A 23,281-nucleotide genomic window follows, 5' to 3' on the forward strand; every position below is an offset into this window, starting at 1 on the left:
TCAAGTTGAAGAAATACTTAACTAGCTAACAGTGTAATTAATATTTTACTGGGGTGGCATGACTGATGGCTTACAGCTGTGGCCATCGGTATACCACTGCTTTCTTTCTTGAGGTTTTCACCAAAAGCTCATCTTGGGCTCACAGTAAGGAGCCAATTGCCCACCTCAGCATCCCACTGTTTGAGCTCAATGTTTGATAGAGGTCTGCAGAGGGTGGGGGTGTTACAGGAAGGAAATTCAATGACTGGGGGAAGGATGGGCTAAAACAGGAACAAGGGAGATTTGGGCATTGCTGGTATCAAGTTACAAGACTGTTCCTTGAGAATGTGAATTTCCTCGACTTACTATTGTTGCTCATTTCTCTTGGCCTTAGGGTGGGTCTTTTTTTTAACAACTCATTTAGCATACCTTCACCAGTGTTTCCAGATGTGCAATTCACACAGAGCATGAGTAGAGCTAGCATGAAAGCAAACAAAAGTAAAGCAAAGAGCCTCAAATTGCAGGGGGGCTAGATGCTTTCAGGACTTTGTGGAAGTGTGAAAGGTTTAAGCGTATCCTGTGGTGTCTCAACTACTGGCAAGACTCGCATTGATTGATGGCCTTGCAGAGTAGTGAGGACTGCAGGCCACTGAAATGGATTAATGCTATTAACATAACAGTGGATTGCACCTTTGTTTCGAGTATGATATTCTGCTCCACGGCCTATTTCTTTAAGCCTATTAAGGACTTGAATGTCACAGCTTATTGTGAGCTATCACCTTTTATTGTGAATGGATTAATGCTCCCGTCCAGACAGGGTTCACAGTTCAAACAGACATTGTTGCCCAGTCAGAGAATGGATGAAATAATGAACAGTGATCACCAAAACACTTCACACAATACAGCACTGCTATAAAGGATATCTCAAGCACTGAACCACTTTTTTTAATGCACATATAATCTAAACATCGAGAGGCATTTAAAGAATGCAGAGGGTTTTTAAAAAAACACACAACACCCCAACAAGATCTCATTACTCACTTTTCCTATGTCTGCCTTCCTTTTGCCTGCTAGAAGGGTGGGGGCACAGATGAAGGGTTAAAGTGGAAGACGGGGTGTAGGGCTGGGCCTTAGTGAAGCAGAAAGGGGGGTGGCTATATAAAAACTGACAGAACACAAGTGGGGCTTTATCCACACCATCCTGCTCTGGGTAAGAGGAAACCCTAAAGTGCCTTGGCTCAACCAGCTTCTCGTCTTCTTTCCCTCTCTTTTTACTCACACCCGTTGGACGTGTGTCCGCTCAGGACAAGAATGGCAGCATCCTCCGCACAGAGAACACACAGGCCCTGCATAATGCCGCCTTTTGCTTTGCTCCTCATCGTTTCATTTTTAAATGGTAAGTTACTAAATACTAAATGCAAAGAATACAAATTCTAAGATCGCATGCTCATCTGCTGAATTCGAGTGAACTGTAAGGGTGGGGTTGGGGTGGAGCAGCGTTTGTTTGAATGGTCTTTGAGTTGAATCCAGGTTTTAACCCTACAACCCTTTGATTCCCAGGAATCCTAACTGTCTCCAACATAAAATAGATCTATATACATTGTAAAAGCAGTTGATAAAGATTTGTTTTCCCCAACATATTTCTCAGAAAAGGGTTACTTTGTAGTTTGCCCAGGCAAACAAAGGGATTTTTTTTAGAGAGTGATTTTTTTAAATTATGAGGAGGTACAGTGAAGTTTGAATTGATATTTCAAGTTAAAATCTCTATTTTGAACTTTTGAGTATACAGCCAAACAGTTTTTAAGTATTATCTAGTTAATTTTTCTGTATTGCACTCTACAGTACAACAGAACTATTTATGGGCATTCCACTGGTGTTATGTTTCCTTTTCTACAGCACTGGTTCCCATGATTTTCAAGGACTTTGAGAAATGTGTATTTATATTTAGCTGGTTGTAACGTGAGGCCAGTTGAAGCGTGCGTGGAAGAAGGGTGTGGGGTTTGCATGTTAATGTGCATTTCAAAAAAAGGCTGTGGTGAAGTAGCAACAGATTTGGGGAGCCATCGGGGATATATCAGGATGTTCAACTTCCACAGACAGTTGGAACTCATGTTTGTGTGATGAGGTCACCATATTTTTCACACTGCAGGACTTATTCTAAAGTTTAGTTCCTACAATAGCTAAATTTAAATGTGGCAAATGTTTTAAATTCATTTGAAACCAGTTTTGAATAGAATTCCTATCTGTAGCTTTATACTAGGCTGCCACAAACTATTATTTTGATAGTCGACTAGTCACCGATTATTTTTGCGATTAGTAGACTAATCAGATCATGCATCCATTGCACCAGCATGCATCTGCTCTTATATAACTATCATTAGCTTACAGCTTTAAGTGTTTACGGTATGTGCTAACTAAAAATAAAGACAAGATGATAGTTTATTAAATTTTAATGAAATTTGCAGATTGTTTCGGTGAAGTTTAATAAACTCCTTGATATCTAAAATATAACAGGACACCAGAGTATATTCTCAAGCATCTCACACTTCTGATAATCAGTTGTCTGCTTGACGTTTATTCAGCTGTGTAAAAACTATAACTTTAATCTCAGCCAAACCGATTTACTCAGGAACAAATAAAATACTAAAAAAAAAGCCAAACAATAAAATTTTTAAGTTATCTGAGGGATTTGTATATGTTTAACCTGAGTAGCGAAAGACGGCAGTGGGTTTGAAAACGATTTGCCCAGAGTCCGGTGTTCTCACGGGCTCTAGTGAGCCTTGCCCCCCGGCTAGCTATCGAGCTGGTGGGTAACAGACGTCTCCGAAAACGTCAGAGCGCTTTTGAAAATATGTGTCTTGATAAACTGAGCAGATATTTGAGGTTTACACAGCTACATTCTCGCCTGAAAATATGTTAAACGTTTATTTTGTGACCCAGAAATAATAATAAGAGTAATATTAAAACTAACTAGCTGCCACCATTGTTGGAAACTGAGCTGGGCTGCGCTATGAATTCTGGGACACAGCTTCTTCTTCTTCGGGGTTTAACGGCAGCTGGCATCCTTGTACATGCAGTGCTGCCATCTTCTGTTTCAGTCCGTTATTACACTCTTAAATCCTACTACTTATTCCTGCGTCTTTTGGGATCTTACAAAGCTTCAAACGACGCGGGTCGACTATTAAATCAGTCGTCGACGATTTTGATAGTCGACGTGATCGTGACTAGTCGACTAATCGTGGCAGCCCTACTTTATACCAGTAAACAGACATTTGGTGACAGGAAAAGAAAAAGACAAAAATAAAAGATAGGATATGCGCAGAAGAAAATGTATATTAAGATTCAATAGTGGCATAGGAAAGTTCAAAACAACAAAAACAGCTCTCGTTCAAGCTCTTTGGCTCATGCTTTACTATCATCTTGAGTGCCCTCTGTTGTGGCTGCAAATGAATCACACACTGGGGGACTTAATTCAAACCTCATGTCCCGTTTATGGCATGTAGAACTTATGGGATTGAGGTCATCAGCAAAGGGAGGCAGCTGCATCGGCTTTGCAAAATAAAACTGCACCCATATAGTTTCAACCAACAGTGGGCTATCGATTCAGATCTGGAGGGATACAAACTCTTATTCTCCAGTTGGATAAGAAAAAGAGTGTTCTGATGAGAATTGCTAATTCAAAGCAGCTCAAAGCATCTGACACTGTATCTGGGCCAAATGGGCATGCCAAATAAAGATGAATAGCAATAAAGAAGATAACAGATTTTATAGTACAAATGAAAAACAGACCACTTAAGCTTAAGCATATTTCAACCACAGAATCAAGTTTACAAACGTAGGCAACAATCCCTATTCCTGAATTGCCTTTCCAACCAAGGAGATGTGAGCATTGCAGTTATCTATATATAAAATTAAGATGGGTTTACTATATAACTCTGATGAAATGAGAGTAGACATACAGATGTTGTGAACAAGCATGTTACCCAGACAATGAGTTGATTTTTCATGAAACAGTTTAAGTTGACTTCATTGTGAGCTGATTTGAAGAATCACTAAAGTCCGAGATGTAGCAAAAAGAATTAGAAAAATGTCAGCAACAGATTGTTCATTTCATTTTTAGAAACACAGCACAGAATATCTCAAACCTCAGTGTCAAGTGAGCCAGCGGTGACAAGTAAACATGCTGATACATACACACAAACACACACTACATACACGCACTTAACATATATACCATTCTCGTTTGCTTGCCATTGTGTTTTCCTTTATCCATTACTAATAAGAGTAGACTGTTTTCCACTGTCCTCTCAGCAGTGTTGGCTTTGAAGTGTTTCCAGCCTTTGTACTTTTGGGTTTACTGTGTGTGTAATAACAGTGAATGTACATTCACATGGTATAGCCGAAAATGCGGCTTTATAAAAACAACCAGGAGGTCCAAGCATTTGCTCTGATCTACAAATTACATAAAAGGGAGTACCAGAGAAGCAAGGACTGAGGAAAATTATCACTGCATAAACAAACTACAAATATATTTCATGTACATACTCTATTTCCTTCACAGCCAGAAGGTCCTGGGTTTAAATCAAGGCTGGGGCCTTTCTTTGTGGCACTTTCATGTTTCCCCTGCATGTCTGGTGTTCTCTCATTATGAGTGAAACTGAGGGTGGGGTCTCTCCAAGTACTCCCAACTTTTTCCCAGAGTTCACAGGTTAACTGCTGATTCTAAATTGGCTATGGATGTGAATGTGAGTGTAAGTGATTGGTAATTTCTCTGTGATAACGATAGGCTAGCCAACTGTCCAAGGTACACTGGCCTCTCACAGAATGACAGCTGAGATCATCTCCAGCTCCCCGTAACCCTGAGGTGCATAAATGATTAAGAAAATGGATGGATGGAATGAGTTCATTGTGTTATCCTTGGAGTTAATAAATATTAACATTCTAACTGTTACTTTTATTGGAGTGCATTAAAAAGAGAAGACTTTAAGATTCAACTTCAAGATATTCATTATATATGTTGTGGTACAACTGAAATACTGATAATTAGTCAAGCAAGGATATTCCTATAAATGACCAAGGTTAATATTAATTAAACAAGAATTCTAGTTCAACGTCACACCATATCTGAGTATGTGTAAGTGATAAGTGTCCATGTTATGGCTGGGAAAGCTGATGTTAATTATATTAATATAGATTAATGAAAGTGTTATGAAATGTTGCTGTAAGCATCTGTGTTTATTAGTCTCCAGTTGACTTTTTTGCTGTAAAACTAAAAGTTTACAAGGAAGTGTGGAGGAGTACCTCATCCATCTGGCCCTGGCAGTGGGATTTTTCCCCCTACAGTGCCCAGGTTTATAACGTCAGTGTTTCAGATACAGAGAATGAATCTGTGGGCATTGAATAAGTGCAGTTAGTTCAACTTCTTGATGCATTAAGATGATTTTTATTCAGTACCACCCAGAAACGTGTGCTAGCTATGATAATTCCCGTCGATTTTCAACAGGTATAATCTTAAATTTGTTCTGGACAAAATCCACGTAAAGCCTTTTATCAACTGATCCTCAGCTTTGACTGTAACAGGATCTACCTGCACACACTCAATCCAGACAGGCTCATTTCATAAACGCACTAGGCAGTGAAACTTTAGCGGGCAACTGAGAGAGTGACTGTGGGTGTGTGAGTCTGTGAGAGGGGTTGGGGAGTGATATATTGCTTGCAATTGAAAACAGATGTCATGTTTCCTGATTGTGGTCCCTAGAAACAGGCATCACACTCTTGATAAGAAGCTGCAGTGGCTTCAGGGTTGGGCTGGGTGAATGTTACAGCTGGGCAGCATTGGGTGAGGTAGATTCTGCTTCACCGGCCTGATTGAAACCATGAGATTCAGTTGGTTTGCTGCCATGAGAGAAGAATGGCCTGGCTTCTGCTATTAATTGGCGTGACAGAAATGACAGAGTAGGGGGTGCAGAGAGGGTGCAGTAGGGGGTGGGGAGGGTCAAGATAGTAGGGGTCAACAGACTGTTGTTTCAAAGAGGGTAGAGTTGCAGAGCATGTTTAACCCTACGGGACTCTGCTCCAATGTCACATTCCATAGTGTATGCTTAACAAACTCTGATACTAAATTATGAAAACATCCCTTAAGAAAACAACACTATGAATACATCAATGAATGCTGTTTTTGTCATTCTGTAATCCTGCCTGAAATCGAGATAGACTCAGATGAAGACAAATTCCACTTAATGGCCGTAAAATAAGCTTTCTTCCAAGTTTGGGCATTAATTATTTTAAAAAGAAATTATTTTAGGGATTCTTTTATACTATACTGCAGCGATTCAAATATGTGTAGAATTGTAGAATGCCTGCAGAATTTTGTTTTTAAAGTCTTTTTTGAATATTACTCCATAAAAGATTTTGGTTTTGCAACTAATTTATATGTTTATACATTGCATGCTGTTGACGCAGTGCTGATCAAACAGCATGTGGGATGTTATGGCATTCATTATGGATCTATCCTGCTACTCTGTTCCACAGCTTCCATTCACTCACCACTGCACAAGACATCCCTGTCCTGCTGACAAGAGCCTATTTCAAGTATATATAGTATGATTGTGATTTTTGAGTGTTTACAGTGTGTGTGTTGAGGGTGTTGGCGTTTAGCATCAAAAACAACACATTTCTATACATATATACAAACATATTTTTTTGGTTTCCCATAAAAAAAACAAACAAACTGTGAATTAAAGCTATTGAAATGTTTTGTGGCAGCGGGGGCTAGTGGAGCTTCGGTCACTGGGACTTTAACATGGTGGTTAACTGATGTGTGTAGACCATTATCACCTCACTAAGCCCAATTACACATTACAGGGTTCTCATCAGTAGAAGCAGGCAGAGGCCAGAGGTCACGGGCACACAATGCTATATTTTCTCCCCTCGTGATCATGTATCACAGGACTTTATGGAAGCCAGGGTGGGACCGGAGGCCAAAGGCTTGTAAAGCTAGATCACTGAAAGCATCTAACAGCTGGCTCATGCTTCACATATACATACAGTGAAGCATGCAGAGTGGTTGCAGTTACATGGGTGCATTTTGACAATTTACATGAAAACCTGTCAATACAGAAGAACAGATCCCTTGAACGATGCATCAGGAAGGTCATCAATGAAAAAAAAATCTGCCAAATCAAAGTGTTTGCAGCTCCCTCGTAAAATAAGTACAATAAAAAGAAAATTAAAATACTTTTTTTTTTATAGTCATATCCAATATTATTTGTATTATTTCATTATTCCCTTTTTTCTGTTGCAACATTTGTTACATTTCTTTTGTCTGCTTGTGACCATTTAGGAATTTCAGTACCAATAACATGCCTTAATCAGCACGTCTCTTTTTGAACCTTGGCTTAACTAGAAACAATCAAAATGCGGGACCCAGTCTCACAATGTGGGAGGAAAGTGGGGGGGGAAAGTCTTTGGGTCACACATCTGGTCACCCTATGTACAGTACACCATGACGCAATCTTTGCAAACTTTCTGGAACATCGTGAAAGAAATTAAACTGCTTTACGCAATGTTATGCTGTGGGAGGTGTGAAGGTTGAAGTTAAATCTCATCTCGCTGGATGCCTGGGATTAGCTGTGCGTGACTGGGAGAGGGTGAAGAGAGACAGAGGGTTGGGAGGGAGCAGGGCGTGGAACCGAGGGCTCGTCTCCTTCCAAAGCCTGCCACATTCCTTCATCCAGAGTCCCAAGAGATGGGGGGTGTGCGTTAGCATATCCAGACTGCAGACTTTACTCAGAGCAATCTGATGGGAAAATCTTTAAGAGGGCAATGAAGTCAGGGCCTATGCTAAATAACATATGGAATCTAAGTTTATTACAACAGTTACAGTTGCCTTGTTTGTGCAGTGATAGCTAGACCCACGGCTGATGACTGATATCTTGACCTTTCTAGACATTAAACACAGAAAGACAAAAAACATACCATACCATAAGAATTCAGTAAACCCAGTTAAAAGTCCAATTTAGTTGTAGTTTAAATGAATGTGTGAAAGGTAAAGAGAGGTGAGGTGGTGGTGAGTTCAAAGGTCATGCTGTTAGAAAATCTGTTAAAATACGGATATAACACCACTGTATCGATTACAGCACAAAGGCCAAGGCTACAATCTACCTTTAAATAACAGACTTGCCTCTAAACCAATAACCAAAGCAGACGGCAAGTGTAAAAAGAATCTACCAAAAAAGCAGCACTGTTAGGTAAAAACAATGCGATCAAATTCAGATCCAAATGTTTTTGTAAATGTTGATCATAAGAGGTAATTATATTGCAGAGGTTTCATTCCATCTGGTTTCTGGTCTGTCAGGAAAACTTGTTTGCGTGTAATGAGTGATGGCTGGTCAGAGAGCTGGACAGGATTTACTGGCAATGTTGGCAGAGTTGCAGAAGGCCCTGTGTTATTTCGCCTCAAGCTAAAACACGCATGTTTTGCTTTATAAAAGTGTTGCAGCCAATTATAAACATGTGCTTGAGATGGTCTTGCTTCATTATTATAGTTGAATTTTATCCAGCAAATATGTTAAAATATTGCTAATGTTATCGTTTTCATTCACCACAACATCTCCCCAGCGTCCAGCAGAGTCTGCTTCAAAGGCCAGACTGTTACGGAGGACTAAACATAGCAATCAGCCACAGTGTACATCTTTAGACTTTTGTTTTACAGCACAATTGACTGGGTTTTAATTGTCAATGCAGTACAGAAAATGACCTCAGAGCTGAAACAACACATTTCAGCTTTAGCCTGTATGTCACGTTTGTATGAGAAAACCTAATTTATGCCTTACCATCTCACCCATACTAAACCTCCTCCTTTCCATTAAAATAAACAGACAGACCACCCAGACATGGAGGGACTGGAGGGAGGGCAGCTGTAGGCCGCAGGCTGGAAAAGGATCTCAAAGACAGGTTTAACAAGGGAAGATGGTCCCTGCTCTGAAAGTAAACTAGAGATACAGAGTGAAGTCAAACAGAGGATTCATATTTGCAACTTTCACATGATAAATTTACTGTTAATTTTTATGTAGATGCAGAAAAGATCACTAACTGTTATGTGTTTTCTAAAGCAATTAAAAACAATGACAAAGTGCAAAACAGATCTCACATGACAGCTGCAATAGACAGTTGCTGACACTAATCATGCCAAAGGAACTCCTTAGAGATTACCATCCCACCTGTTAGCTATAAGCACACACAATGTTTACACTAGACTTGTGGCACCTGCGTGTCACAATGGGTTATGAAGTTGGTGGAAATGTGTCACAGTGTCACCAGTGTGTAAACACATGTGTCCCATATATGAAGACCCCAGCTTGTGACAGAGAGATGACTCCAAGAAAAGCTGAAGCAACCTGAAAAAAAAGATGAGTTATGACACAACAACCAATAAAAATTAGAATGTGAGAAAAATATTGAAAATAAAATAAATAATAAATCACATCTTGTGTAGGTTATTCAAATGTTCCAACAATATTTAGTCTAAACTACAATTAGGTCTATAAGTATTTGGAGAAGGATACATGTCAGAAATATGAAGGCAAGATTAGAATTTGTCTAAATTTAAAAGAGGCTGCACAGTTCTGAAAAACCAAGATCAACTTTTACCAGAAATGATGGGAAGAGAAAAGTATTGAGAGGGTAAGGAACAGCATGTAATCCGAAGATTACCACATCATCTATCAAACACGGTGGAGGCAATGTTATAGCACGGGCATGTGGAACTGTGCTAATAAACTGATTACTGATGATGTGACTGCTGATCGAGTGTACAGGGATATACACTCTGCTCAGATTCAGCCAAATCCTGCAAAACTGATCAGGCAGCATTTCACAGTGTAAATGGATGACGAGCCAAAATGACAGCAAAAGCAAAGCAAGAGTTTCTCGAGGCAATGAAAAGAGATATTCTTCAATGGTCAAATCAGTCACCTGATCTCAGCCCAAAAGAAGATGTTTTTCATTCATCAAAGAAAAAGTGGAGGGAAGCGTGACTCCCAAACAAAGAGCGACTGAAGGTTGTTGCTGCAAAAGCCCAGGAGGAAGTACAGCATTTGGTAATGGGTCCTAAGTATTAGAAAACAGCATGGCACAAAGATGCCAGTGATTTTTAAATAGTTTATTGTGTGAATGCAGTAAGTTTTTTTCACCTCTTTTTAGCAGAAAGTTCAGCTTTTTCACCGCTTTTCAGCACAAATTCCACTTCTTCACCTCTTTTCAGCACAAATTCCACTTCTTCACCTCTTTTCAGCAGAAAGTTCTGCTTCTTCAACTGTTTACAGCAGATTCCTACGGTGGCCCTGAAGTGCAAATCACACCAACAAATCAGGGCCTCTCAATTTTGTTGTTGTGTTTAGCAATTTGTTGGTGTGATTTGCACTTCAGGGCCACCGTAGATTCCACTACACTGCATTTTTGCAGGAAATGCAACTTTTTCTAGTGACCTTCTATTGTTAAATATTGTCTGTGGAGAGAGTTTGTATGCTCTCCATGCCAAAGTATCCAAGTACAAAAGTAGTTTCCTACTCTGGCTTAATGAACAGAAAGTAAAAACTGTATGACTATTTATGTAAAAGTTAAAAGTGCCTTGTAGTGTAAGGTGCTGTGAGTTATATAAGAATAGAAAACTACAATATGAATATATGTCCATACTAGGAATTCAACTAATTGGTAAGCATTAAATATACCATTTATAATTTTTGTTTGCTGTAAAATGTCAGCTTAAATTTACACAGAAATCTAATGTTCATCTACGTAATGTGTAACAGCTGTATACAGTATGCACAAACAAAAATGAAGTCAATGTAGGTCAAGAGGGGGCAGTACAGAGCAACTGCAAACCTGAAACCTGAAATCAATCACAAACTTAATATGGGACAATAAGGAATGACTTAGTAAGAGTGTAGAAGTAATGAGATCTGCAGAAGAACGGTATTATGGGAATGTTTTGAGTGTGAGGTAATGCTGTTGTTGTTAGACAGAGAGAGGGAGAGCTGGGTAAAATAGAATGAACACTGCGTACCCTGTATGGACTTTTAGATCCTACCCCTAACAAAAACACAATAAAGAGCTCGAGTCAGTGACTGCAGAGTGCAGCAGCATAGCAGCAAACGAACACAAAAATCAAATGTGTCTTTAGAGCAATCCAGGTTATTACAGGTTTTGAAATTAATCAAAGATGTTTTTCCTAAAGTCACACGTCTCCTGAAAAATGAACAACTGTGCCGTAACCTATTACATAATTCTATAATTTGGAAAAAGCTGTGGCATCACTGCCTGGTGTCTTTCAGCAGCACATTCAGTCAGGGCATTTAACAGGTTGATAGAAACCCAAATTAATACAGTTCAGGAAACTATTTTGTACATTCCATTTGTGTCTAAACAAAAATAAGTGACTGCAAACGTAGGATCTTTTTTAAAACCTTGAAGCGAAAAAGATTGTATTTCAGAGTAAATGACTTTGTGATGTGATCCGTGGATCTGAGACTTTAGTTATTTACTGCACTACGATCTGTTACCTAATCTTCCATCACTCCAGAGGCCTCGAGGGACATGAAGAAATAATACTGTGAGAACACTGAAGAGCTCTCATCGAGTCCAGGCATTAAGATAATAACTGACATTAAGCTAGCACACTTTTAAAAACCATTCTCCATCCATGCTACAAGCTGTTACCTCCGATGGCTAAATTTGCCACCAGAGGTAACAGCTCTGACCTACTTTCTTATCACACCTGCATAGGTAAATTAAAATGATGGACAACTGACTCAATAAGTCATGTTTCTTCCGTGTAACTGAATGCAAAACAAACCCTTGAAAGATTCTTTCCTATACTTAACATACATTCTGATTTAACAGCAGGAGTCATGGCGCAGACAGACGCACCTATGAAACAAGAAACAGCGGCGGCTGTGGGATCGTCGATAGTACGTGGAGACATGGTCCCAAAGCCATCACAATTTCCTGGTAAGAAACACTATACATTACATAATAATAATACCTTTTATTGAGGTTTGTTGTACAGATTTATTTGTGTGTGTGACAAATGGACTCACTTATGTGAAGAAAGAACAGAGTACTTTATTTGAGTCACAATCTACGCAAAAGAATACCAAGTTGTCCTGACAATTCTTATATGAATACAGGTATTATCAGAACAAATGTAAAATCTTAGACCTGTAAACACAGGGCTGCAGTGTCCCTACGAACAGACACATACTTAATAGAGTTCATTTAAAGTGTACCTAAGCCCCTGGGCTGAATGGATTGCTGTAGCTGAAATAATGTCATCATTTTTCAGAATGAACTGCATATAACCTCACGCAATTTTCTAAAACCATAGCCCACTCATTTGTCTACACACACTTCAAACCAAACTGCAATACTTAATAATAAGTATATTGCCACCTTTTTTACGCAAACGCCTGGAATCGAAACTGTGTGTATTGTATGGCTATTTACCATATTAACCATGTCAACTGAATTATATTTTCAGCAAACGATGATTCACAAGGTCAAAAGTTGGTATATCCTACTGATAAACAAGGAACTCAAGCGGCTATAGCAGCTACAACTACACAGATGCCGGGAGACAATGATTACAGTCAAACTGAAGCTACACAGAAGGCATTTGGTGCAACAGAATTTGTGGTACACACGGAAATTCTGGAATCAGATACTCCAGCACCTTCAAGAGGTGACGGACCTAACAATAAACCAAAGGTAAGACTGCACAGGCTGTCATAACATAACGCAATGTTGCTAGTTTGAAGTTTATCTGGAAGAGTAGACCGAGAAAAGCATGTTGTTGAATAGAAACAAGTAAATGTGATTTAAAACAAAAAAAAAAGGACAAAACAAATCATTTTACTTCTTATTTGAAGACGTCTACTTTAAATACTCACTTTAGAATAACATATAGCTGCATAAGCATAGAACATTGAGGGACACCTGGTTTTACATCAAATTTTCAAATGTTGCAAATTATACTCAGGCGTGACGTTATTTGCAAACGATTCCTGATGTGGAAAAAGGATTAGTGGTAGCTGATTTTGCATAAGAAAATAAGGATGGATTTCATACAAAATACATTTCCTTTGCATTTGTTCATCAACTCAAAAATGTCATCCCTGCAGCAAAAACTGATACAAATTTTCATCTCTGAATATTTGAGCTCAATCCTAAAAGTGTGACTTAGATTTTTTTTCCTTGTTCTGGGAGCATCAAACATGTTTGCAATTAAGACATAATGTTATTTGGACTCGGTGTAAGGGAAATCAGCAAATGATAGAAAATCAATAACAGTTTAATCATTAAAAAAAGGATGTTTTTAAGTAGCTTAAAAAGTAGCTTAGCAGAGGAGCGCATTAATACTTCACTTTTTAGGCACTTGAATGACATTAACCTAAAAACAGAGAGATGACAGGACACCCAACATGCGTAAGATATTGAATTCCTTATTGCATTGTATGAAGTTAAATTTAATTCTATTCTATTTTGTAAATTTCCATTGTTTATGTGTTTCATATTGTTTCATGTTTAGTGGATTTAATTTAAATAACTTACAGATATTGTGTTTTTGAATGTGCCATAGGAATTAAGATGATTGTTTTACGTAGGATCAAAGTATGATACAATTATTAGAAAGGGCAACAAAGGAATTCAACACTAAATCGAATTCTGTGTATAAACACTGGTTAGAGGAACTGGCTACATTGGGCTGGTGCCATGCTGCAGTTAATGGTAAGAAGGGCACATCAAGGTTAAGAGTTTTGGTTTCTCTCTTTTTACAGCCGGTGCCAAAGGATGATGTCAGATGCGTGAGCAAAGAGGTTATCGAAGACAGAAGTGCTGTCAGTCTGAAACTCAAGGCATCCTCCAACTGTGTAAGTTCTGTTTCTTATTCTCATATTCGGTGTACAATGAAAATGTTTGGAAGACGTAGCAGGAAGAAAAATATACAAAATCATACAGGTAATAAGACGGAAATAGCCGAGAGTAAAACAAAGAATCTTAAAATATTCCTGCATACATTTCATCCTGTGCTCACACAAACAAACAACTGCACTAGAGAGAAAAATATTCCCCGGATTGGTTTAGTTGCCATTCCCACTGGCAATCAGGCGAACATGAGCTCAGCAGGAAATTTTTCCTCATTTTGAAGGCAGTAACTGTTACATCTCAGTGAAGCTAGAGAAAAACGCTGCCCAGGAAATGTCCAAAAATATTTCTGCTGTATGTAATCCAGGGGATGTATGGTGCTATGAGTGCAGAGGGAGTGGGAGCATGATGGGAAGCTCACCGCTACTGTAAAATGAATAATGTAAAGAGACCTCAGGCAGTACTGTGGGTGTGTGTGTGGGTGTGTTTGTGTTTAGAAGTATACATTCTCCAGTGTCTAAGCATAACAGCTTTGAGGTCTACAAAGCTATGTGGAGGTCTGAACTCACTAGATATGGTTTCAGTTAGCTACAGCTCTCATGTAGCCTGAGCAGCAAATGCCTTGTAGAATATACTGTAACCAGCAGAATAACATCGGGGGTTCTTGTGCCACCAGTCAAAGACATTTACCAAGGATTTCTGTTTTTCACTGTCATTTCAGAGGAACAATTTTGCTCTAATCTAGAGCAAATTAAACAACAACAATGGTTCATGTAAAGTTTATCACAACTGAGCAGTACAGTTTATGCTGCTATGGTTATAAACAGGATGAAACCGAGATCTGAAATGAACCGTGCTTCAGATCAGAGAGTAAACCTTGCTCACAGGGAGGGACTGAAACAGAGTAGGGTATATAGGCGTTTACCCTTGCGTTATTTAAAGAGTAAAGTATTTCAGTAATGGCATGCGAAGTTCCTGATATGAGACACTGCATATAACACAGTGATGGACCTGCAAAATAAGGTCTTGGCTATCCAGCTAAATATGTAATTGAAAGGCTTATCTAGTGCAGTGCATTCATTTATGGAACTGAACCATTCTGGTGCCACTGCAGGGAAACTGAAATAAAAATTTAATTATCAGATAAGCGTGCACATTCCCTGGCTGTCTGTTACTGTGTCCTGCCATCTGTTCCTTTTTGAACTGAGATAAAGGGCTGCTACGGTGTGGTAGAGTCTGTTGTTTGGATCAGATTACATGAAAAGGTAGCACACAGAATTGTGATAGCCCTGACTGGATTAAAGACAAAGAGAAATGAAACTGAGCGTGAAGGGATTAGGGAATGAGAGAAAGATTAAAGGTGATACTGAAGGTTTGGAGCTGTGATTTTGAAGGGAGCTAATGATTTGGTATTAGCAATGAATTTCACGTTTATTCTAGATTTTGACATGTGAAAACCGTTTCAGTGCTAATTACCTTTTATTTGTTGTCTTGTTTGTAGGAGGAATCTAAAGTGAAAATTCAAAGCGTTCTACAAGAGCTGTGTAGTGAGGACTGTAAACTAGAGATCTATCAGGAAAACAACTCCGATGAAATCCTTGTGTCTGGGAAATATGTTGAAGGTCAGTACCAATATTTTAATAAGCTCAGTTTGAAATTTGATATTCAGTGTTGAAGCCTATAATAAGCTTTTTATGTTTTGGCTGGCAGGAGTTATAATTCCTGCAAAATCTGCATTAATGTCATCTTCTTTATTGCCTTAAACATTAAAAATCACCAATAAATTTTTAAAGCAAAAATGATCTTGTCCAACAATATAGCACCCTCTGGTTATGTCTACCTTGTGACAGTAAAAACACCAACATTTGTGTATTTACAGATGATGTTACAGGCATGGCTAACAAGTTCAACAACGACAACATAAAAGACAAGGTAAAGTCCCACCTAGTGCACTATATTGCACAAGTGTCAGTATAGTCATATAATTTGGATGTAGTTTCAGTGCCAATTACCTTTTGTTTTTGTCTTTGTGTCATAATGTCACTTTATCTGTTAGATAGATAAAGATTCAAACCTATGCAATAGCACGAGGGCACCAAAGAGCCACTAAAAGTTGACTCATAATCAAACTCGACAGGAAGCTACTCATGGGAAAAATACGAAATACGAAAAGAGTTTGGAGACTTTTTCAAAGGCATCAGGCTGACACTTGGTGTCAAACCCCACAAACAATCCACTTGTCAGCAGCAAAACATTTTTTTCTAATACCTAGGGAACAATATTTGGTTATGGGTGTGCCTGTTACACCCATCTGTTTCTCTGCATTTGTCATACTCTACAGTTCACTCCCTGTTCCAACATATACTGAACAACCTTATAAGCAATTCCCTCTTTCTGACACGTTTCATTTTTCATTATGCTGTCTATCTGCTTACTGGCATCTTTTTTGACACTGCTTTGAAGCCAGGAAATATATTGCAGCAACTATGCATACATTTCCAGAAAGAGTGGAGCTGTTTTCCCCCAAAGTCTCTCAAGGCACGGTCACTGGATAATGAAGATCTTTTTCTCCAAGTAAAAAAATATAGGTATTAAAAACATAACTCCTTCATGGGGCCCATTTCAGTTTCTATAGTGATCTTTTTTTCTGGTTTTCTACAAGTGCTGTAATTATGACTGAACACTCAACTAATGTTACTTTGTACACATTTTTATAATCAGACTGATGTGAAGGAGGCTGTTCCTCGCTGGGGAAAGAACTCAAAGTTGGTACTGGTTTCCTTGTTGCTGACTGGCCTGTTGCTGGCTGCACTGCTGGTAGCTGGTTATTACCTCAAGATGCACCGCAAGAACTCAAAAGGAGTCAGACTGGTGGGTAGATTTATTGCCAAAAATCCCTTATTTTTAATAGTTGCTTTTCACATGATGGCCACTGTGGGTGCTGTGTTTTAAAAGCAGCAATGAAGTAAATTATAACAGTTATACCGACCTTCTGGGTTGTTTTTTTAAGAGTAAATAGCTGAAATTAACCTTTGACCTGATCTAACCAAAGTACACAGTGACTGTAAATTTTCCAGAAAAAAACAGTACATATGGATCTGAGATCACATGTGTTATTATCTTACAGTCAATTCCTGACTTAATAGAGTAAGCAAGCTAAGGTGGTGCTTTCTCTTGTTTCTGCTTCAGCCTCTTGCCTGGGGGATACAGATGGTTTAATTTTTTGTCTAAAGAACATCACGTACATTACGTATGGTGGTACATCCATGTGATTGCTGGTGTAACAGCTTGTTGATGCTGTGCTTTTTTAATCAAGATCTGTTGTGAGAATCAGTCATGGCCACAAACTTCTCACTGACAGAGTAAAAACCATCGCACTTTCAAACTTTGTTTTTGCCAAGAAAAATAATAAAGCAAGTATGTGTGGAAACTGCAAGGAAAAAGCACACACCCTAAGACATTAACTGAGAGTGTGCTTATTTAAACAACTCCCACAAAAACAAATCGATTTTCAATTACACACCATGTGGCTTGTATGTTAAAATGTAGCTGGCCTGTGTTAAAGCTCTTCTAATCCAGAATAAGTTATGAAATGAAGTCTTGGTTCTGTGCTCTCTCTTAGGCCGAGTCTTTTCAGGTTGATGAGGAGAACCAGGCCAATACACTGGTGTCTGTTGCACCCCTGCCCCAGGAGCAAGTTGATAAGCCCACTGTCAATGGAGAGTCTCCTCCAGAAAATGGGACCAACGCTACTCCCACTACCAATGGACACTCTGCCACCCAGACCCCCGTGGCTGACACAGAGATGTGAATCACGACACCTTCAACCTCTTTTGCCAGTCATCCTCTGGGACCCACTGGTCTCTCATCCTCAGTGTGCAAATTGAGATAAATTCAACAATTTTTCTCTTCTCAATCCATGCCATTCTGAATGATAACAACAACAAAGTCCCTGCTGACAATATAATGACAGCGGGGACTGTTCCTCCAATGTGAAAAGTTTGGGAATACTTACTTTTGCCAAATTCAAGAGACGCTATGCACGCTGACTGACTGGGATTTGTCTTTTGACTTTAATATAGTTGAAACAATCTCTGTAGGATAGTCAAATAATGTCATATATGTCATATAATGTTGATTCGTGACAAAGAAGCAGAAGATGCTTTGTTATTTCAACCAACAATTGTGTTGCAGTGAAACAGTGAAGCCAGGCAGCTGAATGGTGACCAGTTTTTATACCGTTTGACTCGCCTATAAAAAAGGACTGACACTCTCCCATCACTTTTTTTGAAACGCTTCTGTATTTGCCATAAACTAAATGGTTTTTTTCTTGAATTGGCTGCATTTTTTTTTATATACAGGTAATTGTCAAACTGCAATTTACAAAAAGAAGCCATATTTCCATTTATTACAGACACCAAAAATTTGTTGACCTAACATAAGCATAGAAAATGATTAAATAGCAACAATCATGATTTTTGGTATCATTGAGGTATAAAAATGTTAATAAGCTATTCATGTCAGTAAATGTCCGCTGAAAATCACACAGTTGCCTCAGTGCTTTAGACTCTAGCCTAGTGAAAAGTTCAATTTTTTTAACTGACCTCTGATCAAAGTTGAATTGTTTCAGAGAACAAAGTGCATTTCTATTTTTGTGGTTGCATGGTTGTCACTAATGTACAGATTGTTTAATTTTTCTTTTCAACAAATCAAGATCTTCTCTACTCTTACCACTGTCTCAGAACATGATGAAGCACAGCAGCAGGTCAATTTTATAGGGAAAAGTGGGAGGAAAACAAATGACACAATGACAAATACAATCATCAGTTCAGCATTCCCAAGGCTGCTCTTATCACCTTGTTGATAGACACGTACACATTTTGTGCTTCTCTTTTAAATAACTGGCTTCTTTTTTTGATATACTACACGTGTAAATACGTTTGCTTTCTCTGTTAGTAATGCCTGTGTCTGATTTATAAACTGTGATTCTTGACAATATCACTGCAGGCTGTTTTCAGCCGAGTTGTGTTTTTCTTTTCTTTTCTTTGTTTTTACTTGATATATGAATAGAAACATTTCATAATTTAAAATTCACAACCCATACTTTTTTTTTTTAAAAAAAAGCAGAGTTGTTTTTAGGAGACTTGACATTTATTGTAACGCATATCTGCCTATCTCTAACCTTGTGGAAATCTTAAAACAAGGCTTACCTCCTTACTTTCCTTTTGGTGTGTCTGCTTTTTTATCTCTCCAAGTTGAAACTTAACAGACTCTACATATCCCTCTGTATTATAAGTAATACAACACGTATCCACACTGGAATATTCACAAACATTTCGGAAATAATGGAAATAATCAACGACTGGATTAAGGACTTGCATACTCCAGACACGTGTAACACACATAAGCTTTAGTGCAAACTAATGGATGGCGCAACAAAGAATGTGATTTTTAAGATATGGAGTTGTACTGTACGTCCTCAGTTTCTAGTCTCTTATTAGTAAGCTAGCTACTACACTCAAAACAATTATTCTTGGCCCTCATAAACATGAAGCGATAAAAGTAAAATGCCACTGAAATTTATAAATATACTTGGTAAATAAAAGTAAGTAAATAGATCACATTCCATTAAAATGTAAAATTTTACATTTAGTTAACAAAATTAATTGTTAGCTCAGTTTAAAACATAGTTTTTTTTTTAGCACAAATGTCCAGTTCAGGCTTTTTAGTTTATAGGCTGTTTATATATTTACTTCCACCCACACTAAATTAGCACAAACTTGTTTTTCAATATGCATCTTGGAGGACACAATTATTTTGATTGTTACTCTAAAACTGACTATATTACAAATGTAAACATGAACAAATTTAAAAGAACATGCAAAGGAATAGGAGTTTAACAGTGGCACTGTGAATACATTATGCAAGGTTCTCAGTCATGCTACCTAAATGCAAATCAATATTTTGACTAAGGCAGTACAGAAAATAGCCTCTATGACTAAATGCTGAAGTGTAAATTTCCATAGTGAAAAACACAAATGAAACATTCAAAACATATCATTAGCAGACTGCACGGATTAATAGCCCTGAGTTTGCATGTAAGGTACAAGGAGAGAATACTTCCATCATTACACACACAAAGTTAAATACTTTTCAATCTCAAGATTGAGATGTTTTTATATTCTTCTCTTTTTTTATGTAATTTTTTGAATTATGCCGTCTCAAAAATTAATGCATGCCTTACACAACTTATAACAGAAAGCTTAATGCTAAGAAGCTGTGACTGACAGGACAGTTTCAACACCAGATACGGATTCAACTTCCCACAACGAAGGGTACAAACATGCCCCTCCTTTAGAGTTAATACCCAATGTTCTTTTTTTTTTTTTTTTTTGTGTCCCGTTTGGATCTTTAGCCATCAGAATTGTTGTCTTAAGGCCAAGAAAGATGCCAAGCGGATTTATTTTACCAAGTGGATCATCATGGCCTTGCCATATTGGTCCATTTGATTGACCTTTATTATAATTATGAATTTATTTTATTTTCAGTTGCTACAAACGTGACAGACATGACTGGGGGATAGGACAGGGAGAAAGAATGAAAGAAAGAGAGGGAGAGAAAGAAAACCAAAGGGGAGAAGAGACGGTGAGAAGGGGGGGAAGAAAAAAAAACAAAAAAAAAAAACAAAACACCTGGGTCACCTGTATGGAGAAAAAAAACAGAAGAGAAAGCAAACAACAAAGAGCAACATAATAAAAAAAACGGCACCATCACAATAAACTAGCTAGCAGTAGATATCAGTAGATACTAAATAATAAACGATAATGTGCAGCACGCAAGATAGACAGCGCACAATGTGCTTTGAGGCAGCAGCCAAGAAAGCTGTAGTCCGCGTCTGTGAATACCCGTGTGTACACCTGTGTGCATACCTGTGTGGATCAGCATGCTTGCATTCCAAAGGTTTCTCCATGTAACGATCTGCTATGGAGTGTGGGGAGCCACAGCCCCGTCCTCCAGGGTATGAAGCAGGTATGGAAGAGATCAAAACTCCAGACATCCAGAGGCCCCCAGAACACAAGAGACCAAGGAAGACCAACAGAGGGGCAGCCGCGCCACTGTCCCAGTAAGAGCTGAGGAGAGTCCCAGATGAGGGCTCACTCAGCAGCCGCGGAGCAGAAGCCAGGGGGAGTTGCAGTGACGCGCCCGTGAGCTCCGCCGGCAGCCAGCCGTGCCTGAGTGACCGAGCCCCAGGCCGAGAGGCCGGGGGCACCCCACCTCCGAAGTGGCCCGAGCGAGCCCCAGGCTCCAGGCCCCGATAAGCGGCCGTCAAGGAGTGAGCCGGTGTGTACCCGGACGCCCACCCCCACACACAAAGAACCACCAACGCACCGACACCTGAGGGAGTCCGCCACTGGCAGGGGAAGTGGTGGTGGGTGGAGATAGGCCTCCAAACCTTGGAGGGCCTAAGATGTCCCCAGAGAGGTGGCGTCTGATACCCAACCTGACATATAGACACAGACATACAGGCACACAGAGACACAAACATCCATTCCCTCATGCTCTCATATGCACTCACTCCACACTCAACCAACGTGGAGACAGACATAAAGAGACGCTGTGCACACGATCACACTCCCCAAGCGTACTCTACGAACCGGGTCTAGGTACCCTTGCCCCTGGAGGGGGGAACTGCACCCAGACCCAGGTGGTGTTACCCTTTTCCCTGCGGGGGGGGGGGGGGGGGGGGCAGACCGCCCCGACTCCGCAGCAGCGGGGAGGCCCCACACTCCAGACCGCAGTCGGACAGCCAACTCCTCCTCCTAGCCCCCCCGCTCCAGCAGGCCGCAGAGAACGGGGGTGAGAGAAGACTCCAAACCTCCCTCCACCCGCTCATTGTAGTGTTGATGCATGTGTGTTCTAAGGTGCAATTAAAACCCAGGAGGGCATGTAGCTACCTGCCAGAGAGCAGCAGGTAAGCGCATGGTCCCTCCTGCTAGCCCTCAATGTCTACGTGTATTTAAAATTGAGAGGTGGGCAACGACGCCAGGGGTGAGGTGTACACCCTGATGGTAATTTGGACTCCGTGTATCGTGCCCACCCCCAAGATCCTATATCTATGTGTAATGAGAGTGTGAGTAATGTGAATGTCTAAGTTGTGGGATAAAATTGAGGCAGAGGCAGCCAGAAGGGGACAGGGGGGGGGGGGGGTAGCCTCCTCTACACCCTGGTGACATACCCCTACTCCAAGGCCCTCCATGTGTGGGTGGTTGTGGTGGAGCGGGAAGAGAGAGGCAGCTGGAGATGGGGAGGGAAGGAAGGGAGGGGCAGGTGACCCCTCCCTGGGGCCTGCTCCCCCGCTGACCCCAGTAGGCACTCCCATACTCCACGACCCGCCAGGGAAAGGGGGCCCAGGCCCATCCAGACCGGGGCCCAGTGCAGCAGCGCCCCCCGGCCCCACAGAGCCCGGGACAGTCCACCCAACCCCACCACAGAGAAAACTGCACCCACCCCACCATCCACTCATCTTCCAGACTACATGAGACAATAGACGCCCAGGCTGAGATCTTCCTCCACCTCTCCTGTATCTCCCCCTCCTGCAGAGAGTTCCTGAGGAGAGGAAAGCTCCTGCAAGGTGTGACAATCTCCCCCACCAATGTTCTTATCCAGGGTGTAAGTTAATAACACAAAATATTGCCACAATCCATAAAATCATTACTTAAAACGTATGTACATATATACATATATGTATATATTACATAACTATATTACGTAGTTTTTACGTAATACCCTTATTTGTAACTGCCCTCAATTAGTACACCTGTGTATTTTCATAACAGCCTACAATGCATTGTAATTGGATGCTTGCTGCTCCTTCAAGTTCCTTAAAACCCCTGATAGGACAAGGTCATTCCACAGAAGGGAACTCTCTTGTACACTCAAGATGAAGATAAGTGCTCTGAGATTCCTCATTCTTACAGTTCTGTTCAAATTGGCCCTTGGTATCCTCCCTGGGCACAATCATTATGTTAGCATAAAAATGACTTGGTCAGACGCCAGAACATATTGCAGAGAGCACTACACTGATCTGTCTTCAATCAACAATCAGGAAGAAGAAGATGCACTGCTTCAACTTTTTTCACTTGTTCATTCAGATTCAGAGGAAAAAGATGATGCATCACTTCAACAAGACAGTTGGATTGGCCTCTACAGTGATGACCATGACACTTGGAAGTGGTCAGGAGGAACAAATGCATCTTTCTTCAACTGGACAAAAGGGCATGATGCAGCTGCAAACACAAAATGTGTTGTATTCAGTCAAGCTGGCTGGCTTAAAAACAACTGTGAGAACAAATTCAGCTTCTTCTGTTTTCACAACAAC

General features: G+C 39.9%; 1 protein-coding gene across 1 annotated transcript; it reads left to right on the top strand.

The window, feature by feature from the left end:
* The first annotated feature begins 1,260 nt into the window (after nucleotides 1-1,260).
* Nucleotides 1,261-17,713, top strand: LOC146632666 (uncharacterized). The gene is made up of 8 exons (XM_085354582.1): nucleotides 1,261-1,375; nucleotides 11,881-11,988; nucleotides 12,518-12,744; nucleotides 13,815-13,907; nucleotides 15,404-15,524; nucleotides 15,782-15,834; nucleotides 16,624-16,773; nucleotides 17,525-17,713. Exons 1-8 carry the CDS (start codon nucleotides 1,291-1,293, stop codon nucleotides 17,711-17,713), a joined length of 1,026 nt encoding a protein of 341 aa, XP_085210708.1. The 5' UTR covers nucleotides 1,261-1,290.
* Nucleotides 17,714-23,281: the final 5,568 nt, after the last annotated feature.

The sequence above is a fragment of the Diplotaxodon limnothrissa genome, linkage group LG5 (genome assembly GCF_057381915.1).
Source record: "Diplotaxodon limnothrissa isolate DT_005_m linkage group LG5, D_limnothrissa_male_GT1.1, whole genome shotgun sequence".
Lineage (NCBI taxonomy): Eukaryota > Metazoa > Chordata > Actinopteri > Cichliformes > Cichlidae > Diplotaxodon > Diplotaxodon limnothrissa.